This window comes from Mchenga conophoros, linkage group LG8, assembly GCF_057382185.1.
Source record: "Mchenga conophoros isolate Kocher_MC1m ecotype Shallow Benthic linkage group LG8, M_conophoros_male_GT1.1, whole genome shotgun sequence".
Taxonomy (NCBI): Eukaryota; Metazoa; Chordata; class Actinopteri; order Cichliformes; family Cichlidae; genus Mchenga; species Mchenga conophoros.
In genome coordinates this window covers 12296564-12323141 of record NC_140533.1, presented here as the reverse complement: position 1 = coordinate 12323141, position 26578 = coordinate 12296564, and the positions used below count along the sequence as shown (strand labels likewise).

The 26578-nt window shown below is 41.9% G+C and overlaps 2 protein-coding genes and 1 long non-coding RNA gene across 4 annotated transcripts in view; 1 reads left to right on the top strand and 2 right to left on the bottom strand.

Annotated features, from left to right (window-relative positions):
- Positions 1 to 1152: 1152 nt before the first annotated feature.
- Positions 1153 to 9824, bottom strand: LOC146568242 (protein kinase C and casein kinase II substrate protein 3). Of its 2 annotated transcripts, none has more exons than XM_085284166.1 (10): positions 9629 to 9824; positions 8083 to 8153; positions 7832 to 7988; positions 7345 to 7580; positions 5047 to 5202; positions 4515 to 4690; positions 4304 to 4424; positions 3515 to 3582; positions 2608 to 2687; positions 1153 to 1776 (listed from the first exon to the last, which is right to left on the bottom strand). In XM_085284166.1, the coding sequence occupies exons 2-10, from the start codon at positions 8137 to 8139 to the stop codon at positions 1664 to 1666; spliced, it is 1164 nt and encodes a 387-aa protein (XP_085140292.1). In that variant the 5' UTR covers positions 8140 to 8153; positions 9629 to 9824; the 3' UTR covers positions 1153 to 1663. The 2 variants fall into 2 exon arrangements, with proteins under 2 accessions (XP_085140292.1, XP_085140293.1); XM_085284167.1 differs by lacking the exon at positions 9629 to 9824 and adding an exon at positions 9302 to 9557.
- On the top strand, positions 3844 to 26207 carry LOC146568241 (uncharacterized). The gene is made up of 3 exons (XR_014893585.1): positions 3844 to 3989; positions 16047 to 16151; positions 25789 to 26207. It is a non-coding gene; the product is annotated as an uncharacterized LOC146568241 (long non-coding RNA).
- LOC146568240 (SH3 and multiple ankyrin repeat domains protein 1-like) overlaps positions 13654 to 26578 on the bottom strand; it is a 45790-nt gene continuing 32865 nt past the window's right edge. Inside the window, exons 19-30 of the mRNA XM_085284165.1 lie at positions 26088 to 26170; positions 25837 to 25961; positions 24912 to 25047; positions 24672 to 24752; positions 24259 to 24267; positions 24045 to 24071; positions 23898 to 23954; positions 22810 to 22931; positions 20378 to 20504; positions 17054 to 20288; positions 16068 to 16964; positions 13654 to 15786 (exon numbers count right to left, since the gene is read on the bottom strand). Of these exons, the coding sequence (XP_085140291.1) occupies positions 15735 to 15786; positions 16068 to 16964; positions 17054 to 20288; positions 20378 to 20504; positions 22810 to 22931; positions 23898 to 23954; positions 24045 to 24071; positions 24259 to 24267; positions 24672 to 24752; positions 24912 to 25047; positions 25837 to 25961; positions 26088 to 26170 (4951 nt within the window). The 3' untranslated portion in view covers positions 13654 to 15734. The remainder of the gene's footprint in view (positions 15787 to 16067; positions 16965 to 17053; positions 20289 to 20377; positions 20505 to 22809; positions 22932 to 23897; positions 23955 to 24044; positions 24072 to 24258; positions 24268 to 24671; positions 24753 to 24911; positions 25048 to 25836; positions 25962 to 26087; positions 26171 to 26578) is intronic.

Here is a 26578-nt window from a genome sequence, read left to right as displayed (position 1 = left end):
TTCTTGGTTTGGAAAAGATTTCCCCGAAAATGTTCTCCATCTCCTCCTGGATTCTTCTGGCTGTAAACCTTCACATGTAGTCACCAATCTGTGAAAGTAAGAATTAAATTCTATTCCACCCAAATTAAAATTGCAGTTGAACTCCTGTCTCGTTCCCATTGAGCTACACTTACTGGAGTTAATTATTTCTATTCCCACATTACCAGTAAATAAAATCTGTAAACCACTGCCAGCATAGAGTCCTGCATTTGAGTCGGCGTTCTTCTTAATTATGATATGACAGCTAATAGGTCTCAGAAGCTCTGCTATATATGTACGAGCCTGTAAAAACACACAATGGAAGACTATCTAGTTATGGATCGGCCTCCCCAGTGTCGTTTTGTCAAACTGTTGAAATCATGAATGCAGAAAAGTATAGTCAGATTTTATTTCACCATGCAATACCATCTGGCAATGATCCCAAACCCACTGCCAGTGCAATAAAAAACACTACCTGTGCACTCAAAGTACTTTACACAACATGCCTCATTCACTCAAGCACTTTTTTCTATACTTTTTCCTACTTAAGTGTTTTCTATCCAAAATTCACGCTCCAATGGATGCATCAGAGAGCAACTCGGGTTTAGGATATTTGGCATGCAGAGTAGTCAGCGATTGAACCACCAGCCTTCACGATTAGTAGATGACCTGTCCTACCTAGCTACAGCCACCCAGGTGAAAGCATATCTGGGTAGAAAACAGACAGCAGAATCTCCCTAGAACTAAGCCCTCAACAATATCGAAGCAGTGTGGGATCATCTTGACAGAGAATGGAACAAAAGGAAAAAACATCCAAAGAAGAGATTTGAATGTTCTTCAAGAAGCCTGGAGAAATCTTCCAGATGACTACTTAACACGAAGGTTTTCCTGAGAGTTTAGGCAATGTTGAAGAATAAAGGTAGTCACATCAAGTATTGACCTTGAGCTTGTTAGAGTTGTACAAACATTTATTTCTTTATTATTATTGCTTTTTTTTCAAGATAATTAGAGGTATAGGCTTGGTTTTTACCATATATACCGGTACTGTATTTTCTGTATTTCAAAATCTGCACAGAGATTATTCTGCTCAGTCAAGTAAGAACCACAAGCAACAAAAAGTAGGCGGCAACAAAATAGAACAGAGGAAGAGATTACTTTTATTTTGATAATTCCTCCTGCAATCAAGCAATTTTCTGCGCTTAATATTGAAATAGGCATTAACATTGCATGCACACATCATTGTAAACTTGCACTTGTGTAAACCCCAACAATCACTATCAGCTTCATCTGTATTACAGTGATCTAATGACTGAGGCATGATGGCAGTAAATAAATATCTTCTCTTATTTTCTTGTGTTTTCTCTTAACATGCAAACACACTCACACATATGCACATCCAGCAGAAACAGTACATTCTATTCTCTCATAAGTTAATTCATATTGAAGATGTACTTTAATCAAGTGGGTTTCGATATTAAGGCCTTAAACATTAAAAAAATGTCTGAGAACAGATACTATATGACACAAGCTCAACATCAGTGTGACAACATCTTAGACGATAAATAAGTGGTATTTATAAAGAATTTAAAAACCAAGTCTTTGTAAGAAAAAGGTTCAGGGCATAATATGTTGAACAGTGTTAATATCACTCTGCAACTTCAACATAATTAGCTGGGTAGAACCCCTCCTTCCCACCGCTCAGTGCTCCTCGGCACCAGCCTTGATCGTCCTCTTCCTCGACCTTCAGGAATACCTCACCTGGCATCAAACAGAACAAAACTCAGTTCAGTTATGGGCATACAACACGGTGAAATTAATGTTAATTAAGGCAAAAAATTCAACTGATGTTGTAAAGACATATTTCAAAAGGAGATTGGAGTCATATATATAAAAGAATATTAGAGTTTGGACATCTTGCTGTTACACAGCACTAAAATAAACAAGCGTGGAAGTGTGCCGGGAATAAAAACACACATCTGTTTAGGTTTCATGTTGGCTTAACTGACAGTAACAGTTGTTTTTTGCTCCATGTGTCATCCTGCGGTTCAGATATGGGTTTCCAGGCAACCTTGCAAATGCTGTCTTGTGTTTTTCTGCGGTTAAGATTTCGGCACCCTAGGGCAGTGGGTCCTAACCTTTTTCTGGTAAGCCACATGCACACAGTCTATTAATTTCATGATCCACATTGCATGCTTTTTTGGTGTATCATTCAAGAGATAATAAAAAAAGATCCAAGTTGAATTTAGTGAAATAATGATCAGCATAAAAGCATTAACAAGCTCTTGTTTGTTTACATTTTTATGCACAAATCATATTCATTCAGCTTAATTTTACTCCATACTTTTCCCGTGGCCATTTACAAGTTATTAAAATGAAACTACAGCAGCATAAACCATAAAATATCACATTAGTAATTCCACGCAGCACACTTGTGTTCACCAGCCCGTCTATCATCATTTTAGAAGGACTGATTACAATTCTGTCCTCCTACGCGTATTTATGTTGATGTGGCGGTTGTAATTTGGCATAAACATCTTGCCTTTACACCGAGAATAAAATGGCGTTGTTGCGTCACACTGTATGTGTCACCTGCTTTAAAGGACAGCTCATCACCCTCCTCTCCCACGTAGTCGTACAAAGCTCGCACCTTCACACCCCCAATCATCACACTAGGAGGAGAGGAAAAGTAAAAACGACGAATATGAATCAGGCGGAAAAATGTATTGTCCACCTCTGGATCATTATTATTTATTCAGACGTGAAAAAGAAAGTTTTCACAGGACTGCATAGCGTGAATAACTAACTATACCCTATGATTCAGCAACTTGTAGAATTACCTTCAGCAGCAATAACTCAAAGTAATCATTTTCTGTGTGACTCACATTATTGCAGAGGAATTTTGACTTAATCTTTTTTACAACCTTGCTTCATCTCATTGAGGTTTGAGAGTATTCATTTATATCCAGCTCCTGTAAAGATCTGCCACAACGTTTCAGTCAGACTTTGACTGGACCATCGCAACACCTTTGATTCTTTTCCTTTTCCGCCATTGTTGTAGATTCACTGCTGTGCGTAGGATCGTTGTCCTGTTGCTTGATCCAGCTATCAGACAGATGTCCTTACATTTTACTCTAGAATACTTTGGTATTCTAGTTCATGGTCAACTCAATGTCTGCAAACTGTTCAGGTCCTTTGGCTGAAAACAAACCCAAAAAAGCACACCTCCACCAGCGGTGACAGTTGATATGAGATGGCAATCCTTCCAAACAAGCCATACTTTTCCAATTGTTCAGTCATAAACTTTAACATTTAACACGTTAAGTCCTGTAGCTTTTTGATTTTTGCAGGTGATAAACTTACTGATGAAAAATTAAGCAAATGCATTTGGTTACTTGATGGTTTTTGGCTGCTAATTAAGTTCTTAATTCCTATGGATGGTGTAGATAGTTTTTTACAGAACTGTATAAAAGCACACACACCACTTGGGGTAACTTACGGTCGGCTTTCCTTTCCTTTTTGGTCTCTCTTCTTTCGCTTGAGCTTTTTTACTGGTGGGACCCATTCCTGATGTAACATGAAAAAGAATATATAGGTTAACATGTAGCTCCCTGACAAAAACTGCAAAAATGAGCTGCAAAAACACAATTCATGGCTCTGAATTCAAAACACCTTGCATATTAAAATTCCCAAATTTACAGTAGAAATTAAGATGTTTACCACCTAGTATTATTGTTTTTATCAGCTAATTTCCCCTTTAATTATAATTGCCGAGATGATGTTTTTAAAAGAAGGCTTAAAGTTGCGCATTATTAGCAGTGACGGTTGGTGATAACTAGGCAGCTAACTGTCTGCTAGGCTTCATCTCACTGAACTAGACTGCTCTGCTATTTTCGTGGGGTTTTCACGTTAATTTAATTATCTGACAAATAGTATTGCTCTGCCATCTACAACAGGTTTGCCCTCAAGTTCTGGTGAGTAAAAGTTATTTTATTTGTATTTTAGCGCTAACATACCGTGTCTGTGATTCAGCTAAACTAGGTAGCATTAGCTGATAGCTTAGCACTCTTGCTATTAAACTAAATATAAGACCTTTCTAATATAAAAAACTGCAACAGCCAAAACGTTTCATAAGTGGATATTTATTGTGGATACACTTAAGGTTATGAAATTTGTTTATATGTATAGTATATGTATACAAAATATCGACATAAACACAATAGACTCAATTAGTATATAGTGTTTATGTCGCACATAGAATAATACAGCTGTTTACATGTCTGTGTACCTCAATCTTTGGCCAGTCGGTGGGCATGCCTGGACCGTGATTGTTCTTCCACCATTTGAGATCATCTTGCTCATCAATGGCCATTAAAGTTTGGTGGAGCTCACTGTAAACTGCCTTGACACTGGCACAAAGATGAAAAGACAGTCAACGCTACCACTTATGCTAATAAGTAATTTGTACACATAAGCATTCAAGGATTCAAGTTGCTCACCTTTCATTGTTGGTGACATCCAAGTGTCTATGGATGGACAGGAAGACTTGCTTGAGAAAGCTGATCCTCTTCCTCTCCTCTTCCTGCGACTCTTCAAAAATGGCTTCCATCTCCTCCATATATCGAGGTGTGTAGGTCGACACGTCCTCCAGGATTTTCTCATATTTATCTCTAGCCTGCAGGCAGAAACAGCTGCATGATGCAAAGTTGAGTATCCTCCCCAGGAAGAACCTCCGCTGTGTGGCTTTAACAGAGAATCTAATACGTATAAATCATCTGATGCTCTCTGCTGTTCCCATGCTGTGCTCCATAAACACTGAGCAGAGTAACAATAACACATCTCCATAGAAGGAAATTGCTTGGAACAAAAACTGAAGGCTGGGGCTCGTGTTTAGAATTTTTCAACTGAGTAAATATCAGCAGATATGAGTCGTGAATAAGAAATGGTGAAATTAGAAGTCCTATCAATGCATCCCTAATTAAACATGCGTGACTGAGTGAAATGTTGCAATGATTAAACATCTCTCCTCACCATTTCCTTCTCCTCCGTGGCCTTCTCTCTGGCCTCAGTCATCTTCTGCTTTTTCTCTTGGCTCATCTCAGAGTTTTCGTTTGCTTGCTTTTCTTTCTCCAGAGCTGCTTGCTCCCTCTGACAGACCTTGTGGTATGCAACTCGAACCTTCTCCAGCTGTTGAATATACATTTGCATGTAAATATTATTTATTTGATGGAAAACAGATTTAGTAAATATGCAGTTTTTAGCCAGATTCTTTCTTCTTCATTTTTTGCTGAGAGTTAGATTAAAAAGGTTAAGGCCACTTACATCTATCATTTAAGTACAAAGCTTTTGCCACGATTAGTTTATCTTTGTACTGGAACTAAACTGAGCTTAACTACTGTTGATCTGCTAAAAAGTAAATAATAAGGTCCATCCACTATAGCTAGTTAGTTGCATTACATCATTTTTATATACAGGAAAGTCAGATAAGTCAATACTCAGATTTCACCAGGAAATAGTCTGTGTCCAAAAGGTTTCGGTGACTCTTCAATTCAATTCAATTCAATTTTATTTATATAGCGCCAAATCACAACAAAAGTCGCCTCAAGGCGCTTTGTTGTTGTGTACCTGCCTGCCTTATATGACAGAGCTGCTTATAAATTTGAATTCTCTGCTGTGAAATTCAAGGGTCAGAATTTGAATAACATAAAACATCACTAACATAAAAGCATGGATCCATCTCTTATCAACCGTTCAAGCTGCAGGTGGTGTAACGATGAAGGGGGATATTTTCTCATCTCTTTTTGTGCCTCTCGTGCCATTTGAGCGATGTTCAAACACCGCAGCATACCTGAATATACTGTTAGTGACTATGTTCATCTCTTTATAACCACAACATTGCCATCTGGTTTCATGAACATAAGAATGTGTTTACTGTACTCAGACGGCCTCCACAGTCACCCAATTTCAATCCAATAGAGCACCTTTGTGATGTGATTGAATGGGCATCATGTATGTGTAGCCCAAAAATCTGCAGCCACTGTGTGATGCTATCGTGTCAATGTGGACCAAAACCTCTGAGGACTGGGAGTCAGCGAGTACATATTAACATTCTACTACAACAAAGCTACAGCTACAGATTTGTTGATGAGCTGATGATAAGATCGATCTATTTCATGCCTTTTTCAGTTATAATTTCTTCAACACTTAGCTAGTATCATCAGAAAGCTGTAAAAATCCGTTTTTTCAAGGGGGGTACAGGACAACAGGGCAGTTGAGTGATGACAGAGACAAAGGGCTCAGGGCGAATTCAAACCCAGGACTCTGTAATTTACTTGCAGCATACCATCTCAGCCTGAGATGCTAACCTAGCACACAGTTGTTATTTAGACTGGTCAGAACGACATCATAGATATCCTGATATCACGTCATGTAACTAGTCAAAGTGGTATATTGCTACTTATAATGTTAATTTCAATCAAACTTACTAAATACATATTAAAATGATTTGTCATAGTGTTTATTCAAATGGTTATTAGCATAATAACCAATCATAGCAGAGCAACCCTCTAGCTGAGCCGATCTACGACCGGCCCTCTCATTTCTTTCAATAAAACATGCAGCTAGTCAGCAGCTTTGGTCTAACATCTGATATGGAGTTCCTCATAAAACCACATCATTAACAAATGTGGTATAATGTGTTTCTTTTATTTCTTATCAAGGAGGGAGGGCAATGGAGCCTATCCTCACTATTACTGGGTAGCCTGGATGGGCTTCCAGTCCATCACATGGAGCTGAGAGCTAGCCAACCATTTATACTTAAATGTATGGTTACAGCCAATTTAGGATCACCAATAAACCTGTCTTTGGACTTTTGGAGGAACCCAAAGTACCTGCAGAGAACCCATGCAAGCACAGCAAGAACATAAAAGATGCAGCCGGCTGGCAGATTTGGACCTAGAACCTCTTGCTGTAATATTTTCCCAGCAAACATTGTCCCTTGGGGCCTGTGTGGGACAAGTGTGGGTTTGCTGGACAGGGCGTACACTGGCATGTTTGCTGGGTTACTACCTTGAAAATGAAGCCAAATCTCTTTTTTTCTATTTTTCTGCTAAGTGAAGCTAACAGGCTGCTAGGAAAAAGAAACATTTCAGGTCTTCTTGGGCAGTCTTCATCTGCGTGTCTGATATATCTTATGTTTATTTCTTAGATATATCTTTCATTTGCTGATTAAGAAAATGACATTGCCAAAAGCTAAGAGGACATTCAGCCTGTTTGGTATTGCTAGACCATCATTATAAGTTCACAGTGGTGGATGTATGTGTGCTGCACCTTCATAAGCTTCTTGGACCAGGGTTTCTGCGCACGTGAAAAACTCGTATTGGTGTCGTAGCTCTCCCTGAACCCGCAGAAGATTTTCTTTGGAAAGGTCTCCTTTTGCCAGGTCTTCACCCGGACTCCCTCCTCTGAAGTTAGCGACTGCGAAATGGAAGAATGGAGCGCGGACAAACGCTCAGTGGAGGTGAAGAAACACTGCCATGCTCTCATGAGGGAGCCATAAAGTGGCCCTGAGGAAGCAGGAAAAAAATAGAGGGGATGAGGAATGAAACAACACAGGGTGCAGTGATGAGTCATGATACTAATAAAGAAATAATGACCTTAATTTTTACACTGAAATTTCAGGCAAGCACAGATGTGCTCATAAAATAAAAATCAGTACTAATTTTGACTTTGTGAGAACAGAGATGGTGAGAAAAGGCCTGGGAGTGTCTGTTTTTAAGCCAACATGTCTTCCCATGACATAGCTTCTTATACTTACGAGAATCCACTATGGACTTCCACTTGCTGCTCCACTGGCTGAGCTGCTGGGCGTACTGTTTTTCTACCTTTGCTCTCTCCATGAAGCAGGCCACTATGTCGTTGCATGCCTGGAAGGACCGTTCAGTTCGATGCACTGTGCGTACATAATTCCCTGGCTGGTAGGAAAGCAGGAAAGATGTTGATGATATGTGAGAATAACAATTTTTTCGAGTAGGCACACCTACTCTTAACCATAAATATAATCCTCACCATCCAGAAACTCTGTTTCCTGGCATCCTCGGGAGGCTCTTTGGGAAGGCTTGCCATTATTGGGAGCACGTCTGTCTCATAAAGCAAAAGATTTGTTATAGAAGATAGTTGCTAGACTGGTTTGGATACATAGCAGGCAGAGAAAGAGAGTTTTTATTGGCAGGCAGAAGACGTTGATTATCATTGCAACAGGTTGGACGTCTGCACTGTGTGATGTGTACAGTTTCCTAGTAAACAAAACCGCTCCCCCTGTATGGGAAGTGCATCTGACAGAAACAAAAACTGACAAAGCTTTGTAGTTGTGTGTTTGCTTATGTCATTGTCATCACAACTTGTACAGTTTTGTGTAATTTATACTGTACAATGCCCAGATAACCCCTACTTGGAGTCTTCCTGCACTATTAAGGGGAGTGCCGTTCCAGTGGCAGACTGGAATTCACAGGGGTGGGGATCTGCCAGCAGGAATAGAACAGCTGCTCTAACATTCTTCCTGTTGCCTTCCCAAAATAAACAGTGCGGAAAGGTCATCTTTCCCATTTGCTCTGACTAATACAGGCCCTGTTAGTACCAACAGTCTCCCACTCTGACTCTTGTTGCCATTCAGTTCAGAGATCATGTCTGCAAGAGTGCAGAGGCAGATTTCTGATCTGGCAACAAAAAGTGTGATTTTAATGAAATAAAGTGTCCACATAGCAGCCGTATTTGCACCGCATGTTATGTATGACCCATTGGGCAGACAGAAGAAGAGAAACTGAACAGAAGAAGGCAGATGTATCCACAAATTTGTCACAATCTGGCTTCTGTCTGTCTGGGTAGCGCGTTGACACATGGCTGGCTGAGTAATATGAAAGTGACTAACCACACCTCATCACAAGACTCAGCATGACTGAGAGTCAGACTCATAGCTTCTTTTCTATAGATAGCTGGTATCCGTACTTGTATTATCTTGTTTAGACTTAATTTTTCTCACTTTCTATGAGCTCCTACAAGGTTAAAAAAAGTCCCCCCAGGCGCAACCTAGACTTGCTTCATCTTGACTCTACTGTTCATGCAGAGGAAAGGAAGAGAAGCAACAAGCGAACAAATGTGAACAAGTTTTAAATAGTTTGTCAGACATATGCATTCAAGTATTTTAACTCTTAAAAACTCGCATTCGCAAGCCAAGAAAGCATTAAAAGTGGCAGCAGAGCACTCATGCCAGGGAGCAACCAGCACTTACATTTCTCTCTGAATCACCAGTGATTACTCAAGTGACCACTTGTTACTGTAGTTCAAGGGCTGCTGAGGATTTCTCTCCATGACTATCTCCCCCTCTCCCAGTGTGCCTCTCCTCCTCTAACACATGCTCCTCTCCCTCTCTCACTGACCCAATTTTCCCTTGGCATTTAAAGTTACACATACACGTTGTTGATCGCAAAGTGGGTGTGAAACGCAGAGAAGCCAGTAGGAAGAGAAAAATAATGTTAAACAAATCAGAACATTTGCATGGTAGCTGATTCTATGCTAAACAGCTTCAGGGCAAACAAATGAGGAGGACGAAACTTACCTTTCTCGCTCTCCTACCCGTCAGCTGTGCTTCTAGTTTGCAGTCATGCTACGACAAACTATTCTTCCTCTTTTTCTTCTGATCCTTTACTTTAGCCCCATCCTTTTTCAGCTTGTTTAGCTCTTCTCCCCCTCTGTGACTATCCCCGTCTCACTTTCTTTCCACTCTGTTATTAGAAAAACAGCTGGAAGAAACTCCCCTCCTTCTTTCTGCCCTGCCTGGCCCTCCCTCTGTCTCTCTCAATATGGTGCTAATGAGATGCTGAACCTTCATTTTGACTGTTCACTGGTCACAGAATCATGTCAGTGTGGCACACAGTCATGTGAGCCTATTAGTGAGAGTGTGACAGCAGGAGGGGGGCTAGGCAGAGGGGGGCTCCCGTGAACTGCCACATTAGCCCTATGCTCCACCGTGACCTGCCCTTCTCTCTGGTCGGGCCTAGAAAGAGAGTACAGCATGCAGCATGTTCACCTACTCACTGTTTATTCTGCCCTGCACTCTTTTGGATGCGAGCCAGGAGTGAAAGGAGAGCACCAGTGTCATCCAGACTTACACTCTATTCACTGCTGTCTCTAGCTGGTCTCATTGATTTGCTGAGGCTTGATGGAAACAGTGGAAACTGTTGTGAACACAACATTGGCATGTTACATTTTCAAACACAGCTACGTTTTGGCAGTTTTAAATAAGTTATAAAACAATATTGTGATTGATTTGGAGCCTATGGTAGTCCAGTTATTCTTATTCCAGTGCTCATTTTGTTCTTTTTTTAGCTCTATTTGGTCAGTTTGGGAAATTTCTGTCTCTTTAACTCCTTGCCATTAATATTGCCTGTATGCTTTTTGGTGCACAGCAGGTATTGGACTGTACAAAAGATGCCTTTTGTGCCTTATGTACACTGATGCCTGCTCTGTTCTGTGCTGGGGTCTTTCTCAAGCTGCTGCAGAAGAGATGCACATTGGAAGGCAGGAGGAGGTCTCAGAACAGATCCATGACATCAAATATAAATTGCTGCAGATGGAAATAACCACTGTAACAATAGCAACTGTTGTCGCGCTGCAAAGAGGGGTTTGAATCTAAGCCTTTCTGTGTGCATATGCTTGCATGTTCTCCATGTAGATGCGTGGGTTCTCTGCACAGTCGAAAGACATGTTAGGGTAAATCATGATTCCACATTGACCACAGTAGTGAAGGTTTGTCTGTTTTTGTGTTTGCCCTGTGATAGAACTTTTGACCGGTCCAGAGTGTACCACATTTCTCACCCCATGACAGCCATGCTGGGCTCCAACCCCCCTCCGACCATAAGGATAAGAAGATGGATGAAAGAAAATAACAGCATTCTTTTAACTTTAAGGGTCTTTGCTAAAATTATTCAATTCTGACAACTTCACTAAACTAGCAAGTAAAGTCACAGTATGTCCTGACAGAGATTAATGAGGTATAATGAAAATATCTAAGCCTCCTGCTACACTTGGATCGCTCTGTGGAATTCCAGTTTTTATCATTTGCATTTCCACATTTGGGATGCATCCTATTTTTTCAAACAAACAAAACAGCATCACTTCAGTTTTGTTTTGGGGAAGAGGATAACACTGTATGAATTCAAGTTTGTATGGGGGGGGGGGGGGGGGGGGGGGGGATAGCTGTGTAGACATGGCCGAAAGCCTCCTGCCTTCTCCATGTAAATTGAGTTGATGCACAATGGCAGGTATCACATTTTGCATCAGAGGTTTTTCTTGGAAGATCGCAAGACATTACAGTAGAACACAGTGTTGACAGTTGAAAAACAAAAAGCAAGCAAGCAAACAAACAAAAACAATGAGCACACTCCTGGTCATGCTCCTGACCTGATCTGCCTCCTTCAGGCATGCACATGTGCTTTCTTTTTACACTGATAACTGCTGTCTGGTCTCTGGGTTGTAGTCAGAGACCCATCTGTTATCAGCATCACCCATGACATACAAGTCAGTCTGACACAGAATTGGATGGCGACTTTCTGGACAGGTTTGAAATCCATGGTGAAAGCACAGATATGCACGTGTACATGGTTAGAACGAGACTTCCATTAAAGTCTTTTTGAGAAAAAAATCCAGGGTATATAAGTAACATTTAGGGGTCAATGTGTCCAAACTGTGAAAGCGTTTGTTTTCTCACTTGGTAGATGTCTCTAGTAATAGAGTTTGTGACTTTGTGTGTCCTGGTTTCCGAGTAAGCATCTAAGATTTCTGCTGCATCCTCGAGACAATGCAAGCCAAGCGAATAGTAATTGTGCTCATAGCAATGGAAAATTACATTTTAAAATTTAAAGACCATTATATATTTTCCAAATCACAGACCTGAATGCTACTTACTATTACTTTTCAGACCTTGGAGAAACAGAGTTTAAATTAAAATAGAGATTGGTGACAAATTCAACAAACAATCCTGTTATTCAAGTGAAAAAAAGAACAAGTGTAAAGAAGAAAATATCTGTAGGAAGAACAGAAACAGTGTTCTACATGCTTTAAGTACAAGTTTAAAGACTTGTTTCACCAGTCAGATTGCCCAGTTATGTGATGGTTACTCTTTTAATTTGTACCAGATATGCAGTCCTTATGCAAAATGAACTTGAAGATATCAGTAAAGAAAAGTAACTTTGAAAAACCCTTATTAAAACTACACATGTTGTGAGTAAGTGGTAGCCTCTGGGACCGAAACATGAAGCCAACAAGGAGCTGTCAGAAACTGTAATTCCTGGATGGGCTATTTGAAGCTGTCTCTAAAACTGAATCAGTTTTAATAAGTATCCATGTTAAAATCTACATTAGAATAAAGCATATTTACAGCCTGGTACAAAAATAGTTTTTATTAGTATAACTTATATAGTCCTTTAAAAATTGGTTTCCTCTGTTTGTAAAGCCGCAAGACCTCCCATGAAAAACACCTGAAAACCAAAGACTGCATATAAAAGATGGACATAGCCATTTTCGTTGTTTTCCCTCCAGTCCCAGATCTCGCGATGCTAACAGTGTGTAACACCTCACCACTAGATGTCAGTAGATTGCAATCAACTGAATTTTGTCTTCTTACTTACTCTCTCAATTCAAGTGCAAAATCCAACTGTGGTGACCACTGCAGGATAAATGACTCTGGCCACCATTTATGTGTAGTGAGTATGCGGTGTCAGTCCACTGTTTACCTTAGCTGTCAATATACTGGGTGTCCATGGCAATTTACTCTGGAGGAGGCTATAAAAGGAGTCAGTATGAGTTGATGAATCAGTGAAGCTGATAACAGAGGTGAGTTGTTGAGGATATCCTGAATTTTTCTGTTGGTAAGACCTGCTGAGCCTCCCTGAGCCTGGTTCTGATGGAAGATTTCTTCCTGTAAAAGGGAGTTTTTCTTTCCCACTGTCACCATGTTCTTGCTCAAGAGGGTCGTCTGATTATTGGTCTTTGCTTTATATTTTTGGAGCGTCTTTGGTGCTATAAAAAAATAAATTAAATTGAATAAGTTCGATTAAAAGTATCCCCATGAGAAGAAAACAGTTGTGGCTTTATGACACAAAGAAAACCGATTCTTGGTAGTTTTCCTAATTGTGTGCAAAACTCAACAAAAAGAAATGCAAAAAAAGAAAATAAATGGGAAAACTGGCACGAAAAAATCAGCATGATTACATTTACAGTTTTCCCCCATGAACCTTAAACTGACCACCACGGTAGAAAACAGTCATTTCTTTCAAGTTGTTTTGCATTGTTCTTCATGCCTCACGGGCATCATTCGTTTTGCTGCATGAATGCAGCCAGTGTTTGCTTTGAATCAAGCCATCTCATCTTCTTATCCTTGCTCTCTAAACTTTTGTCCTATTAGCTCACTGAGCCTGATGGGAAAACAATCCTGGACCTGAAAACAATGTTGTGTTCAACCACCCTAGGGCTGAGACGAGCTGCTGCCAAATGACTCAATTCAAACACTGCACTTGAAATTGGATCATTATGTGAATCTGTCAGAAGAGGGAATCCAACATGAAATGAGAATCACAACAGGGCAATAGTTTATTTTAGCATTTATTTCAACACCTTAGTTGTACCTCTATCATGTTGTTTACCAGTATACTGTATTTTATTTAAAACAAAAATTATATATATATATTTATATATTTATATATACCTTTTATCTCTGCATACTTATGCTCAAACTGTATGTAGTCATAGTCGTTATGCATTTCACTAGACCTAAAATGCTCTTTTAAATCATAGTATGTAATGCTTTCTACACTACTGCTCAATCCTTTCTCCTTTTCGACCATAATGTGATAGCAACTCGTCATAAGAATACAGAGCCGTAATTTTAAACTCACATGTAGAAAATATGCAGTATACTAACGTGTCAGCTTCACAGGGGTCACCACAGGGCGAGCAGTATAGAAAGCATTTACAGAAAACCCAAAATGAACCATAAACAAAACAAAGCTTCAAAGAATTTTGCCCACACTATTTGGAAGACGGAGATTCTTAAAATGTTTACATACTTAATATTATAATCTTCATTATACTATATTTTTATATGTTATCTTTGTCGTTGCCATCATCATCATTACATACAGAGCTATAAATGATGTGTTTTTGCCTTACAGTTGATTTTACTGCAAATGGCTAAACTGGCACGTTAAAAACAAAATCCAGGATGTTCATGTTCACCTCTATGCAACACTCATAGTATTTTAAGTTTATCGCAGAAAAATCCCTTTTAAAAGTGAGTCAGAGCTTTTCTTTCTGAGGGGTAATGTGTGTGGAACAGTGAAACATTTGGATTGTCATCTGGTGAGAAAAGATAAACAATGCTGTCTGAGCATTATAAATACATTTTGAAAAAGGCATTAGAGAAAGAAAGGGGCTCAGGGGGCAAAGCATTTGACTACCAACGCAGGCAGATGGACACACACGCACAAAATCAGACACACACAGACTCACAGAGGCTTAAGGTTGAGGAAGTCAGGCAGACAAAAGCAGTAAAAAGCCCTTTTTGATCACTGCACCTGCTGTGTGAGAGAGAGGGCGTTCAACATTATGGCATGGTAGAGGATGGAGCCACCCTTTGACCTGTGCTATGGCCAGTAAACACCAAGAAAGTCTAAGAAAAATGGTTTGAAATGACATGCTAAACATTTCATTTCTAATATGCCATTTCCTTTCTGCAGAATAATCAAGACAACAATAAAAAGATTAATTTAACAACAACAGTTTTTCAAATTTCTGTCCTCGTTTTTCACAACTTTGATTCCAACGTTTAGAAATACCCTGACCAGTTTGAAATGAATGATTGCAATCAGCACTTAGTACAAAACAAATGGTTTCTACTAATAGTGAATTCAGTTTAACATGGAAGATATATTTAGCGCTTGCAAAGTACATACATACAAAGCATACTGGGGCAACCTTTGGGGGAAAATGGCAAATATATAAAACAGTACTGTGGTTGTTTAGCTTTTCTTCTATCATCATTTACAAAAAAAAGCCTTTCTCCCACATTCTGACTTTGGCTCCAGTACTCGCAGCCATCGATACTCTGATCTGCTTAAAGCTACAAAACTGATGTTAGGATATGGCCCTCTGCTTTTACAAGAGTTTCTGGCTCAGACATAATCAGTAACATTTAATTGGGCTTCACCCTTTAAGCAGCAACTTTGCAACTTTTTCTTTGAACTCAGACTCAAGTTTTCTCATTGCTGCAAAGCAGCAGATGGTGTGAGAATCCATCTGTCAGTGTGTGTGAGAATATGAGTGCAAGTACGTATGTGTGTTTATTCTTTTACAGCACAAAACGGTGTGTTAATTAAATGCCTGTCCATCAAAAGTTTTAAAGTATATTTTCAGATGAAAAGCATTATCTGTAGAAATTCTTATTTTCTTCATCACCTCTTTTGACCAATAGTTCTACAAATTTCCATCCAGTGCTCTAAAACAAATGTGCAAGACAACATGTTTCTCCACATATCCATGGATTCGAACAAGTTCAACGCAAGCTGTTGTTGTCCACTGTTCTTCTCTTGCAAATCTTCTGTTACTGATGATCTTTGTCATTTCATTTCTTTCCCTCTTTTTCATCTTTGAATCACACCTTCATTCTCTCAGTCTGTGTCTCGGGGAGGAGTACTGACATGCAAAGGAGAAGAGAGCCGCCTGGGAAGAAAAGGAGGCCAAATCAAAGAATAAGAATGGGTGGAAACTTAAAAAAGATGGAACGACTAAGGTTGATATGACTAAGTTACTAAAGTGAAAGAGAAGGGAATGGAGAGAAGATGCGATGACCTTATCAATTTATATGCCTCTAATGAAGGAAGGGGATGGTTGAGCTAACTTGCATGGAAGTAATGAGACTCTTTGACTTTCCTTCATCATCCAGTGCTCCTTTTTGACCTCGTTGCCTCTCTGTTTTCCAGAGTCTATTAGTCCTCCCTCACCTGTCAGTGAGTTTCTTCAGTGCCCTCTCGATGTTCATTCGATGCCCCACACGTGTCACTCCTAGATCCAAGAAGTCATCCTTGGTGAGTGAAGGCAGATGTGATCCATCTATCTCATTGTCTATAAAACGCTCTCTGTGTTCACCCAGATTCAGATAAGCCAGCCAGTCGGCCACGTCATACTTGGTCCAGTAGGGTAGGGGTTTGATGGCAAATGGTTTAGTTGGAGGAGGAGGATTGAGATGGGGATAGTTGAGACAGGAAGGGCTAGGTGGTAAATGCATGGGGGAAGAGGCTCCAGAGAGAAAATGAGTGGGGGAGAGTGAACGGGAGACAAGCAAGGGATTTGGACTTGGCACACCAGATGGAGAAAACAGTGGAGGAGTTGAAGCTTTGTAGGCATCTCCTAGAGGGATGCCAGGAGAAGGAGGAGTAAGGGGCCCGGGAAACTCAAATGGGTTGCTGTAGACGGGTGTGCTTGGAAGGATTGGGAGAGAGGAGGGTCTGGGAGGGGTGGGGCTTTGCTGTTCAGTGTTATAGATAAGAGGACTGGGAGCCCGACGTCGAGCAACTGAAGACCGCATCTCTTTAGTAGGACTGCATGGAAAATCAAAAGTCTGTCTACGCATCTTGGACCTGTGCTTAGGTGATGTTGGGTATGGGCAGTAGGTTGGAGAATGGGGAGGATGTGAATGAACTGGGGACGAGGGCATTTGTGGAGAAGGGGATTGGGTCCAGTTGCGCTGAACTGGGACTTGAGGGGAGGGCGAGACAGAAGGTGTTGCCGAGAGGTTTGGGGTCAGGGTCTGACGATGCTGTGGGGAGGAAGTGGGCAGCGGTGAGGTCGAGCGTCCAGTGGGAGGGCTATGAAAAGCATCACTGTAATCCGCTGAATACCTAAAAGACAAATAGAATTATCCTGTAAAATGTAATTCACACTATCAAATATCTTTCATTTAGTTATAATATCAAGAAGATCAGCAAACCTATGCATGGTGGGAGACTTTGGAGTGTGGCTCCACTCATCCATGCTCTTCATGCTGCTCATCTGCTGTAGCTTGGAGCTTAGTTCATTGATGATGCTGGCTTTCACACCTGAGAGAGGTGAGTGAATTCTGCGGCCATCCAAAACCAAAACGCCTCTCTGGACTCCAGCTTGCTCGTGTTCTCCAAGGTCACTCCAGCCCACTGATCGAGTGTCCATGGGCCTCTCTAAGCAGGCAGCCAGGGCAGAGCTGAAGCCGTCTTCCATCTTGGATCGACTCTGCTTGTGCTTCCTTTCATCTGAAAATCCTCCATCTATACCGGTGTCTTCTGGGTTGTTTTGTCTGTGTAACTGCAAAGGAGCGGGATTGGTGCTGTTCTGCCTACGTAGTGCTACAGATGGGCCCCTCCCTCCACCCTCCTTGTAATGAGTCATCTTCGGAAACACGGGATTTGCCAATTTGGCGCTGTGCACCTCAAATGTTTGCCCACCTGAGTAGGTTGTGCAAGGATCCTGATGTTCACTGATTTTCTCTCCCTCTCCTCCTCGCCCATCTCCTCCAACCCCTCCTCTCTCTCCTCTTAGCCCACAGAGTCCCAGCATTTCTAAATGGTGGTCACTGCTACTGTGACTGTCCAGCTCTTCAATTCCAGAATCCACCACAGCTTCTTGCCAGTCTCCGCTCTTGTGTATAATAGTAGTCTGATGAGTGTGGTCAGATGCTTTTCCCCCTGTGGTGAAGCCAGCCTTGGGCCCAGCCATAGTCATACTGTAGTCAGAGGATGCTGGAGAAGTTGTGGTGGTGGTGGCAGCAGCAGTTGCAGTCATGGTCGTGGTAGCATAGGTCATGGTAGTGGTGAGGGTGGCAGTGCCTCTGTCCTGTGCTGGGGTATGAATACCTATTGAGGGGTCGTTAGAGCTGCTGTAATAGGTGTGGGAATGGGACATGGGCTGGGGTCTGTGCAGCGATGTAGGAGGCAGAGAAGCAGCAGAGGTGGTGGTGGTGGTGGTAATGGAGGTGGAGGCAGAGGGAAAGATCTGTGGGGATGGATAAGATGGAGAGAGAGCTGACTGCGTGAGGTTGGCCACTTCACTGTCATAGGAAGTAAGGCTGGAGGTAGCGGAGTCGCCACCCTGTGAAGTGGGTTGGGGAGGATTTGAGGTCTTGGGGGATGGGGGAGGAGGTGGGGCGGGTGGAGCAGCAGAAACAGAATGCTGACCCTGGTGTTGACGATGTTGTGAAAATTCCCGGACCCTCTCATTCTTACCATTAGCAAACTGCAAAGGAGGGGGCAAGGGATCTGCGAAGACAAACTCATCGTCTACGTCTATTGATGGAGCTGGTGGAGGCAAAACCATGAGTCCTAAATTTCCACCTGCTCCCGCCCTAGCTTCTTCCATTGCTTCGTGTGCTTGTGAAGGGGCTGTGGGGACAGTATACTGAGGAATGTAGCTGGTGTTGGGAGTGCTTTCCATCTGAAGGAAGGAAGGTCTGCGGGGGGCAGGTTGAGTTGGTGGGGGAGGAGGCTGTATGGGTGGAGCAGGCCTGCTGTCATACACCTCCTTTTCTCGCTCCCTGGGACTTTGTGGGTAGTACTGGGTTGAATATTGGCTGTTTCTGTCTTCAGAGAAGCGAACTCTAAGACCTTCCCTGGGTCCTCCCTCCTTTTCTCTTTCCACACGCTCCCCACCTGCCCCCCCCAAACGTAATATCCTTGGTGATTGTGGCCGGCTCAGAGATGCAGGAGAGGTGGTAGTGGTTGGGGAACTTAGGTGGAGAGATACTGGAGAAGTGTAGGCCGACTGCGTTGGCGTTGCAAAAAGAGAAGGCGTTGGAGTCTGAACAGGGGTGGGGAAGGCTCCTACTGTGGAAAGTTGCCGGCCAAAATGTCTGTCCTCTCGTCGTGTCCTGCGATCATCTTTTAGAGCCCGCTCTCTTGCAGCCAGGGCCAATCCCAGAGGGGATGAGGGGTCCAGAACCTTCCCAGTAAGTGGGTGAATGAAGGTAGTGGCAGGCTGGGTTCCATACATTGAGGGAGCTGACTTAGGCTGGCCGTCCTGATTGAGGACAGGGGAAGAATACTCAGGCAGGCCAAAAGCTGGGGGCATGCTGCTGGAATAGCTGACGTAGTTGTCTCCAGAAAACATGCCTTCATCTATAGACTTGGAAGGCCGAAGCCGAGGGGTGGGCACTTCCATTTGTGAGCCCTGTAAAGGCTGAATTCGTACCCCTTGTATTCCTCCTCCCTCTCCAGCTCCACATCCTGCTTCCATTTGGATGTCCTCCTCTGATGAGAGGAAGAAAGAAGCACTCTTTCTCCTCATATCTCGAAAGCGTTCCCTTTCCCTGCGTGCTCCTCCACCCGCAAATGTTGTACCAAATGCTGAACTATAATCCAAGTTTTCTAGGTTTTGCTGTGAGGAAACCAAAGGGGCAACAGTTGATGAAGGCAAAGAAGTCGATGTTGGAGGTTGAGGTGGCACAGAGGTGAGTGGTGAGGGCAGGCTAGTATTAGGGCTGTCTGGGGTTGCCTCTCCAGAGGTTTGGTCTTCCACATCTTGGGAGGGCTCAGCCTCCATGCTGCTACCCTGGCTGCTTCGACCACTGCTACTGGTGGAGGGCGCTTTGACAATGATGGTGGGAATGGGGATAGAGCTCTTCTCTTTGGTTGCACCTCCTTTTCCTCGATGCTGTCTCAGACCATCTTCCACTTTTGACTGTTTCATCAAAGCTCCCCGACCTCCCCTCCTTGCCACCCCTCTGCCAACTCCTCCACTCTGATCCCGGTTGGACACAGGTGGTTGATGCTGGGGTGCTTGTTGTTGGGCCTTAGGCTTAGCACTTGTTGGGGGTGTAGCACTGCTGTAGCCTCTCCTTAATCCTCCCATCTTGCCACCACCTCTCCTGGGCGCCTCTGGCTCTCTGATGCACAGTCCTTCTGACTGCCTCCGAAGGGTGGGAACCATGACCTGCTGGTTCATTACACCTGGTCCTGCCCTTTCCCAGCCAGCTTGGGAAGGATGCCCTGGCTGAGAGTGGAGCTGGTAGTGAGGTTGAGATACAGGAGGGATTGGCATGGCAGGTCCTCTACCCGGATGAGGGCCTGCAGACAAAGGTGGCTCTGGAGCAGATGTGTTTGGTGGTGGGGGGATTTCTTCTGGTCCAGGCACAGACAGGCTGCGAGCTAACTTCATAGCAGGTGGGTGAAGGTACTGCCTTTCCTCCTCTGTTACACCTAAGAAGAAGGTCACACACATTTAGAAACATTTACAAGAAGAAGCTGTACTGAGCTGGCAGATATCTCATAAGAAGAACTGACATTACCAATAGATTTTTGACGCATCATGACTGCATGCTGGGGACCGTGGCCTGGTTGAAAATGAGCTTGGTTGTAGTCAAAACCAGGTCCAGCTTGTACCATTGCCAGTGATGACTGCTGATCATATGGTTGCTTCAGGTACCAAAAAAAAGAAAGAAAAGTAAGTAAAAGAGAATGAATGAGAATTTAAAATGAAGGAGGTTTATAAAGAGAAGAAATGCAACAGTAATTTAGATATAATCAAATAAAACTGATGTTGGCTGTTGTTGAGTAGATATATACAGAATAATCCAATACATAAAAAACAATAAGTCTGAGTAACAGTACATTAGGCAGCAGAGTATAGATGAATGGACATAATCTGACTCACACTAAACAAATGTTTTGGAGTGGGTGGTCAATAGTCAATCATTTTCTCTAAAGTGCAGCGAGGGCAGGAGAACACCCAGAGCTAAAGACCAAGTTGGTTTAGAGATTTGAATTATTTTTGTTGGTATTAGTCACCTCCATGACTAAATACTGTATGTGCTAAAGCAGTGGAGAAGATCTGAGAGGGTGAAATAGCTGTTGAGTAATTGTTTGTGTGTGTGTGTGTGTGTGTGTGTGTGCGTGTGTGTGTGTGTGTGTGTGTGTGTGTGTGTGTGTGTATATAGTTATATATATTTAAAGATCAATAAATCGATAGATGGAAATACAGTAAAGAAGGCGAAAACAGTTTCTACAATTCTAATGAGTTTGAAAGATCATTTAGTATGATTAGCTTTGTTCTCCAACACAGTAATCAACAGCTTTTTTGTTATTTCTTTAAGTAGTCTTCAGGAATAGTTCTCCAGGCTTTTAAAAGACATTCACAACTCTTCTTTGGATGCTGGGTACTTTTTGTTCCAATCTCTTTCAAGGTTTCTTGTGGGATCATCTGAATCCAATGCATGACTGAGTGTGTTCTATAGTTTGTTTTCCTATCCAGGTATGCATTGACAGTATGTTTGGGCCCATTTTCATGTTGAAAAATGAAGCAATTGGCAATCAGATGCTTTCCAGATGGTATTCTGAAAAATCTGATGGTACTTTTCTGCATTCATAATTTCATTGATTTTGACAAGACAACACTAAAGCCCCAAATCCTAACAGAGGCTCCATTGTAGACACTCACTGTTGTACCCCTCCCTGATCTCCTCCATACATACTGAATCAGAATTTTCAATTTTGGATTCATAACACACAAACTTTTCTCTGTATTTGCCTTCCTCAAAACTTGAGACCATTTCTGATGATCAGCAAACAGTAGATGGAACCATTAAAGGTCCAGATGCATCTCCTAGGTGACTTTAAAGCCCCATTTCCATTAGTACCTCCTCGGATCGACTCGCCACAGTTTTCAGCAGGTATATTTTACCTTGACATCCACCCTTGTTGTAGTGTTCGTGTCGCATATTAATTACATCATGGGATGCTCAGATGCGTTGCTATGACAACGTCCATGCACATTAGGTAGTACTCAATTGTAATGGAAAACCAGTTGATCTGAGCTGAGTCATGGCGAGCTATGGCGAGTTGATCCAAATAGGTACTAACGGAAAAGGGGCTTTAGATACTGCTCATGTGCAGTAGATAGTTTTGTTTGTCCTCCACTTGTCCAGTTTCTTTAAATTTTTTAAGGACACGCTTCTTTTAAAAAAAACAAACAAAAAAAACCCCCAAACAGTTTTCATAGCTAATTCATAACAAATGGGAGCATATGTTAATTTAGCAAAGTGTGTTAGTAACAAAATGCACAAAGATACGATTCAAAATCCGTTCCTCTCATTAAAAATGATGAAAAATGACAAAAAAGCCTATCTCCTTAGAAGCAAAATATAAAGAAAGGACGGGTGATTATATTCAAAATTGCTCCTTAACGTGAGTTCAAGCCATTCACATTGCAGCAACTTAGTGCATTTAAGCACATGGACATGATCCAGACAACCTGCTGAAGGTCAAACTGGGCATCAGAATGGAGAAGAAAGGAGATTTAAGTGAGAGAAAATAACCAGTGAGTGGCACTTCTCTGGGCAAAAAATGCCTTGTTGATGTCACAAGTCAGATGAGAAGTGCTTTGAAACGATACAAACGCAAACGTAACCCAACAGAGGTCATCAGAAGAACGTCTGAGGAATATTTCTAGCATCTTGTTAAATCTTTGATTTTGTGCCAGAAAGAATTAAAAGGGGTGGGGTCCAATTGAGGCAATAGGAATAGCTTGGTATAAGAAAAGGATTTTCTTTTATGAACTGTGATGCATGCAGAGCAATGTTAGTATAATCCAGGAATAACCAAAAGGATAAAAAAAACAAAGGTCAAAATGAGCATTAAAGGCCCCCTTTAATAACTTGTTGACATGTATGTGCTACAGGAATGACCTCAACTAGGACAATTTCCTCACAATTCCCAACAGTACCTCCTTGGACACATTGGGAACAATACTCTTGCTTCGGTCCCTCTTGCCTCCATGACCTCTCTGGCCCTGGTTGTCTGATGTCATGGTGTGTTGAGCGGCAGCCAAGATTTCATCCAGTTTATCTAAAACACAGACAGAGCAGAGGGCATAAGACACAAGGCGTAAGTCAGGGCATAAGGAAACAGAGGAGTAGTGGAAGAGCCGTAAATAAAGAAGCTAAAGGAAGATTTCAGTGATCCTACTCCTCTCTCCTTAAAGGTACAGTGTGTAAAATTTCACCTCTAGCACAACCCCAGCTACGATGGCACTGTGGGACAACAACTCTTCTCTAGTGAATGAAGGCTATCAGTCCACTGGTTACCTCAGTCATTAATATGTGTCCATATCTATTTTCTCAGGATGAGGCTGTAAAGCTTTATGAAATGAGTCTGATGAGTCAGTGATGGTCACTTCTGACCAGTGACAGCGAGCTGCTGTTATCTAGTGTTAGTGAAACTTCCTTTGAAGTGGATCTAATGCTGTTGGACACTTATCAAATAAACTATCATACATTTTGTGTAACGTAATCAAACTTTTTTACTAAATATTTTTTAGGACACTCCAGCCCAACATTAGCTGGCATAACGTTAGCAGAGCTGCTGTTGTATAGCTGGCTCATTGTCAGCAGCCCTGAGATGGGAGGTTCACATATCTAATCTGGTGACAACAAGTGACTGCAACACTACTGGGAATAGATAAGCAGGTTTATGCACATTTCCATGTGACTTCAATCCAGATGATTAGGTTTGATATGAGGGAGGAGAGACCCGTGGTGCAGGAGGTGGAGAAAGACAATACGAAAAATGATGATAAAAGTATACATGAGCAGATGTTAAATGGTCATATATAGTTTGAAAGAGCCACTGTATTTCTCAGCCACTGAATACAAGATGGACTCTGCCTGTATGAGCAGTTTATGATGCAGCTATATCAGTTTGCTGGAAGCCATAATCACATACCAAATAACCTCAAAAAACTATGCACTGTACCTTTAACGTATCTAAACACCTTCTTACAGTATCACAAGAGCAGTGAGAGTGATTTCTTACTTAAAGCCATCTGATAGACGGTCCTCTTCTTATCAGGACCCTGAGAGGACTCGTACTCTGGAAAAATAAGCAAAAAAGACATCAAACTGACTGATTTTTAATTAAAGCTCAGAGGCTGATAGGGGTGATGATAACACTGATACTCACCTGCTTTCTTTTTCCACGGAGAGGCAGCTGTTGCACGCGTAATTGGGGAAAGAGAAATTAGGTGTGACTAGAACTTCTGCAAAGTGTATAAAGCAGATGAAGAGATGAAGTACATACTCAGACACATGTGATGGTGTGAATGCTGATGTGATGATAGGGATGTTGATGGGGACAGAAATGATCATGAGAGCACACAAATCTGTGATTCTCCCACCTTTGTCCACTGCATGCAGCACATTTGGTTTGAAAAGAAGAGAGAAAACAGAGCTGTTTGTGACAAATGACATTTTAAATGCATCATTTTTACAACATGCCGCTGCTTTTGTATCGCTTAACCTCACTGTTTAATTGCCACCTTTCCTCTTCATGGCTAACATCATAAGTGCAAATGAATCAAAAGACTTCTTCCCATGAAGCTGTTGCTAGTGAAAAAAAATGCACCACTCTGGATAATTTTCTTGGCTTTCTGCATCAACTTGGTTAATATTTAATGCTGTGTTTCCTTAATAGTACCACAGTACTAAACCATCCTCCTGCAGAAAAACTGCTAACCCACCCCAGAAGAAGCCTTTTCAATGTGACCCCCAGAACTCATGCTTTTGCGCTTTGTCCCTTCTTTCGTCTTACCCATATCTTCCAGCTCTGATGTCATTGACTTGGAGCGCAGGGCAATGGCAGGAGGAGTCAGTCTTTTTGTCTGCTGTGGGGCTGCCAAGGGAAGCCAGCCAAATGCAGATTTAATGTTTAGAATTCTTGTATACAATCCATTGCAACAGGCTTTCAGGTTGACGTAAACATGCAATCAGCTTAATCATCACATGATAAACACAGAATTCAAATGGCGTAAGACGAAAATCTGACTAGTACCTCGCTTTCGAGCCGTGTCCTCCAGCTCAGGGTTTCGAGCAACCATGACAACTTTCACCATGAGACTGTTGCCGCCCTGCCGGATCATGTTGACAACCTGCCGATGACCAACCTTCACCACATTCTGACCGTTCACCTGCCAGAAAAACACAGAACAAAATGAAAAATCCACTCTAGTCGCACAGAGTGGATGAAAAACCTGAGACAGTTTGGAGTGCACACTTTAGGCATTGTCTCCTCTTACCCAGTGGTTCACTTTAACAATTTGGGTTTCTTGTGTGGTTTAAAACATAAATCTTACTGGTTTCTGGGCAGGTGCACCAGCAAGTCAAGCTGCAACTTAATAACAGTTACAAAAGCTTGGGCAGCTATATAAGTGACTCATATTAGGTTGAATAGTAATGAACAGCTTCTGTCAGCTGTAACAAAGGTTTGACAATCACCATTTTTAGTGCCAGGGTTTTAAGGGAACATACAGGAACTCTTAAAGGCCAGAGAGTTGCAGCAACTACAAGCACAGCAGCCTCCAAATGACCATAACTAAAATGCAAATTATATATTTAGGAGAAGTATAGAAATAATCGCATCAATGCATCATATCCTGCACATATTTTTAGTGCACACAAATGTCTTTACCCTGTCCATTCTCTGTTGTCTTTATTGTCTATTTTTGCTGTTATTAAAGGACATACAATCACTGAACAGCAAGTGAAGAAAGCACTAGCATTTTTAAAAGAAAAAATGCTAATGCTGTAACGTGTTTGTTGTAACGTGTAACGTGTTGTAACGTGTTTCCTGCAGCTTCCTATGTTTGTTGCATAATACATGAACATATGACCCCAGTTTCTGTTTTACAAAACTACTTTCTTCTTCATAGGTCTTGAATTGAAAGTAAAAGTAAAGCTTCAGTTAGCATGCCGGTTACCTCGATGAGGAAGTCCCCCATCCTCAGGCCCGCTCTCCACGCCACGCCCCCCTCATCAACAGACTCCAGGTACTGCAGCGCGGGGAATGCTGGCGTTGGAGTGAACTCCTCTATGGGAGTCTGAGCTGTAGATGATAACAAGACAAGAGGTTCACCACAACAGGAGCATGGATTTGATCATTATGCAGTAAATAGCTAACAAGACTTAGAAATCTTTGGCAATACGTGATGAACTTTGAGAAGACGCTCACCTTTGGCTCCCCTGAGTACAAACCCAAAGCCCTCATTGTCTTTCTTCTGTAGGAGCACAGTCTTCTCCTTAATGATGTAGTCACTTGGAAAAAGTAGAGAACGGGTATATGAAATGAAGGAAGGGGTGAATAAAAAAGAGAGAGTTGGAGATGAAGATATGATTGTCTAGTAGAAGAAAAGTGTTACGGTCATGCAATTAATGCATCTTCTAAATGTGGAAAACAGCTATACTGCAACACATTCTGAAATCACACTGCAGCAAAAGATACTTGGGCTTGTGGATGTCATACAAAAAGCTTTGGTACACAAAAGAGGGTTGATGGGGGGGATACAGTTAGTGTCACAATGGGAGGAATTGTATATGAGATGACATTCCATACTATGGAGTAATCCAGCTAGAGCTGACAAGCACTGGGCCGGGGGGAACAGCACATTAGAAAAATGTGCACATCCACTGATAATGGAAACTTCCAAATGCACCCAAATCGCT

Excerpts from the sequence above, each read along its gene's own strand:
- LOC146568242 (XM_085284166.1), bottom strand. The coding sequence starts at position 8,139 with ATGGCAAGCCTTCCCAAAGAGCCTCCCGAGGATGCCAGGAAACAGAGT. Across the intron at positions 4,425-4,514 it reads GATGTCACCAACAATGAAAG|TGTCAAGGCAGTTTACAGTG; the intron begins GTGAGCAACTTG and ends TCTTTGTGCCAG. Across the intron at positions 1,777-2,607 it reads TGAGCTGTCCTTTAAAGCAG|GTGAGGTATTCCTGAAGGTC; the intron begins GTGACACATACA and ends GTTTGATGCCAG.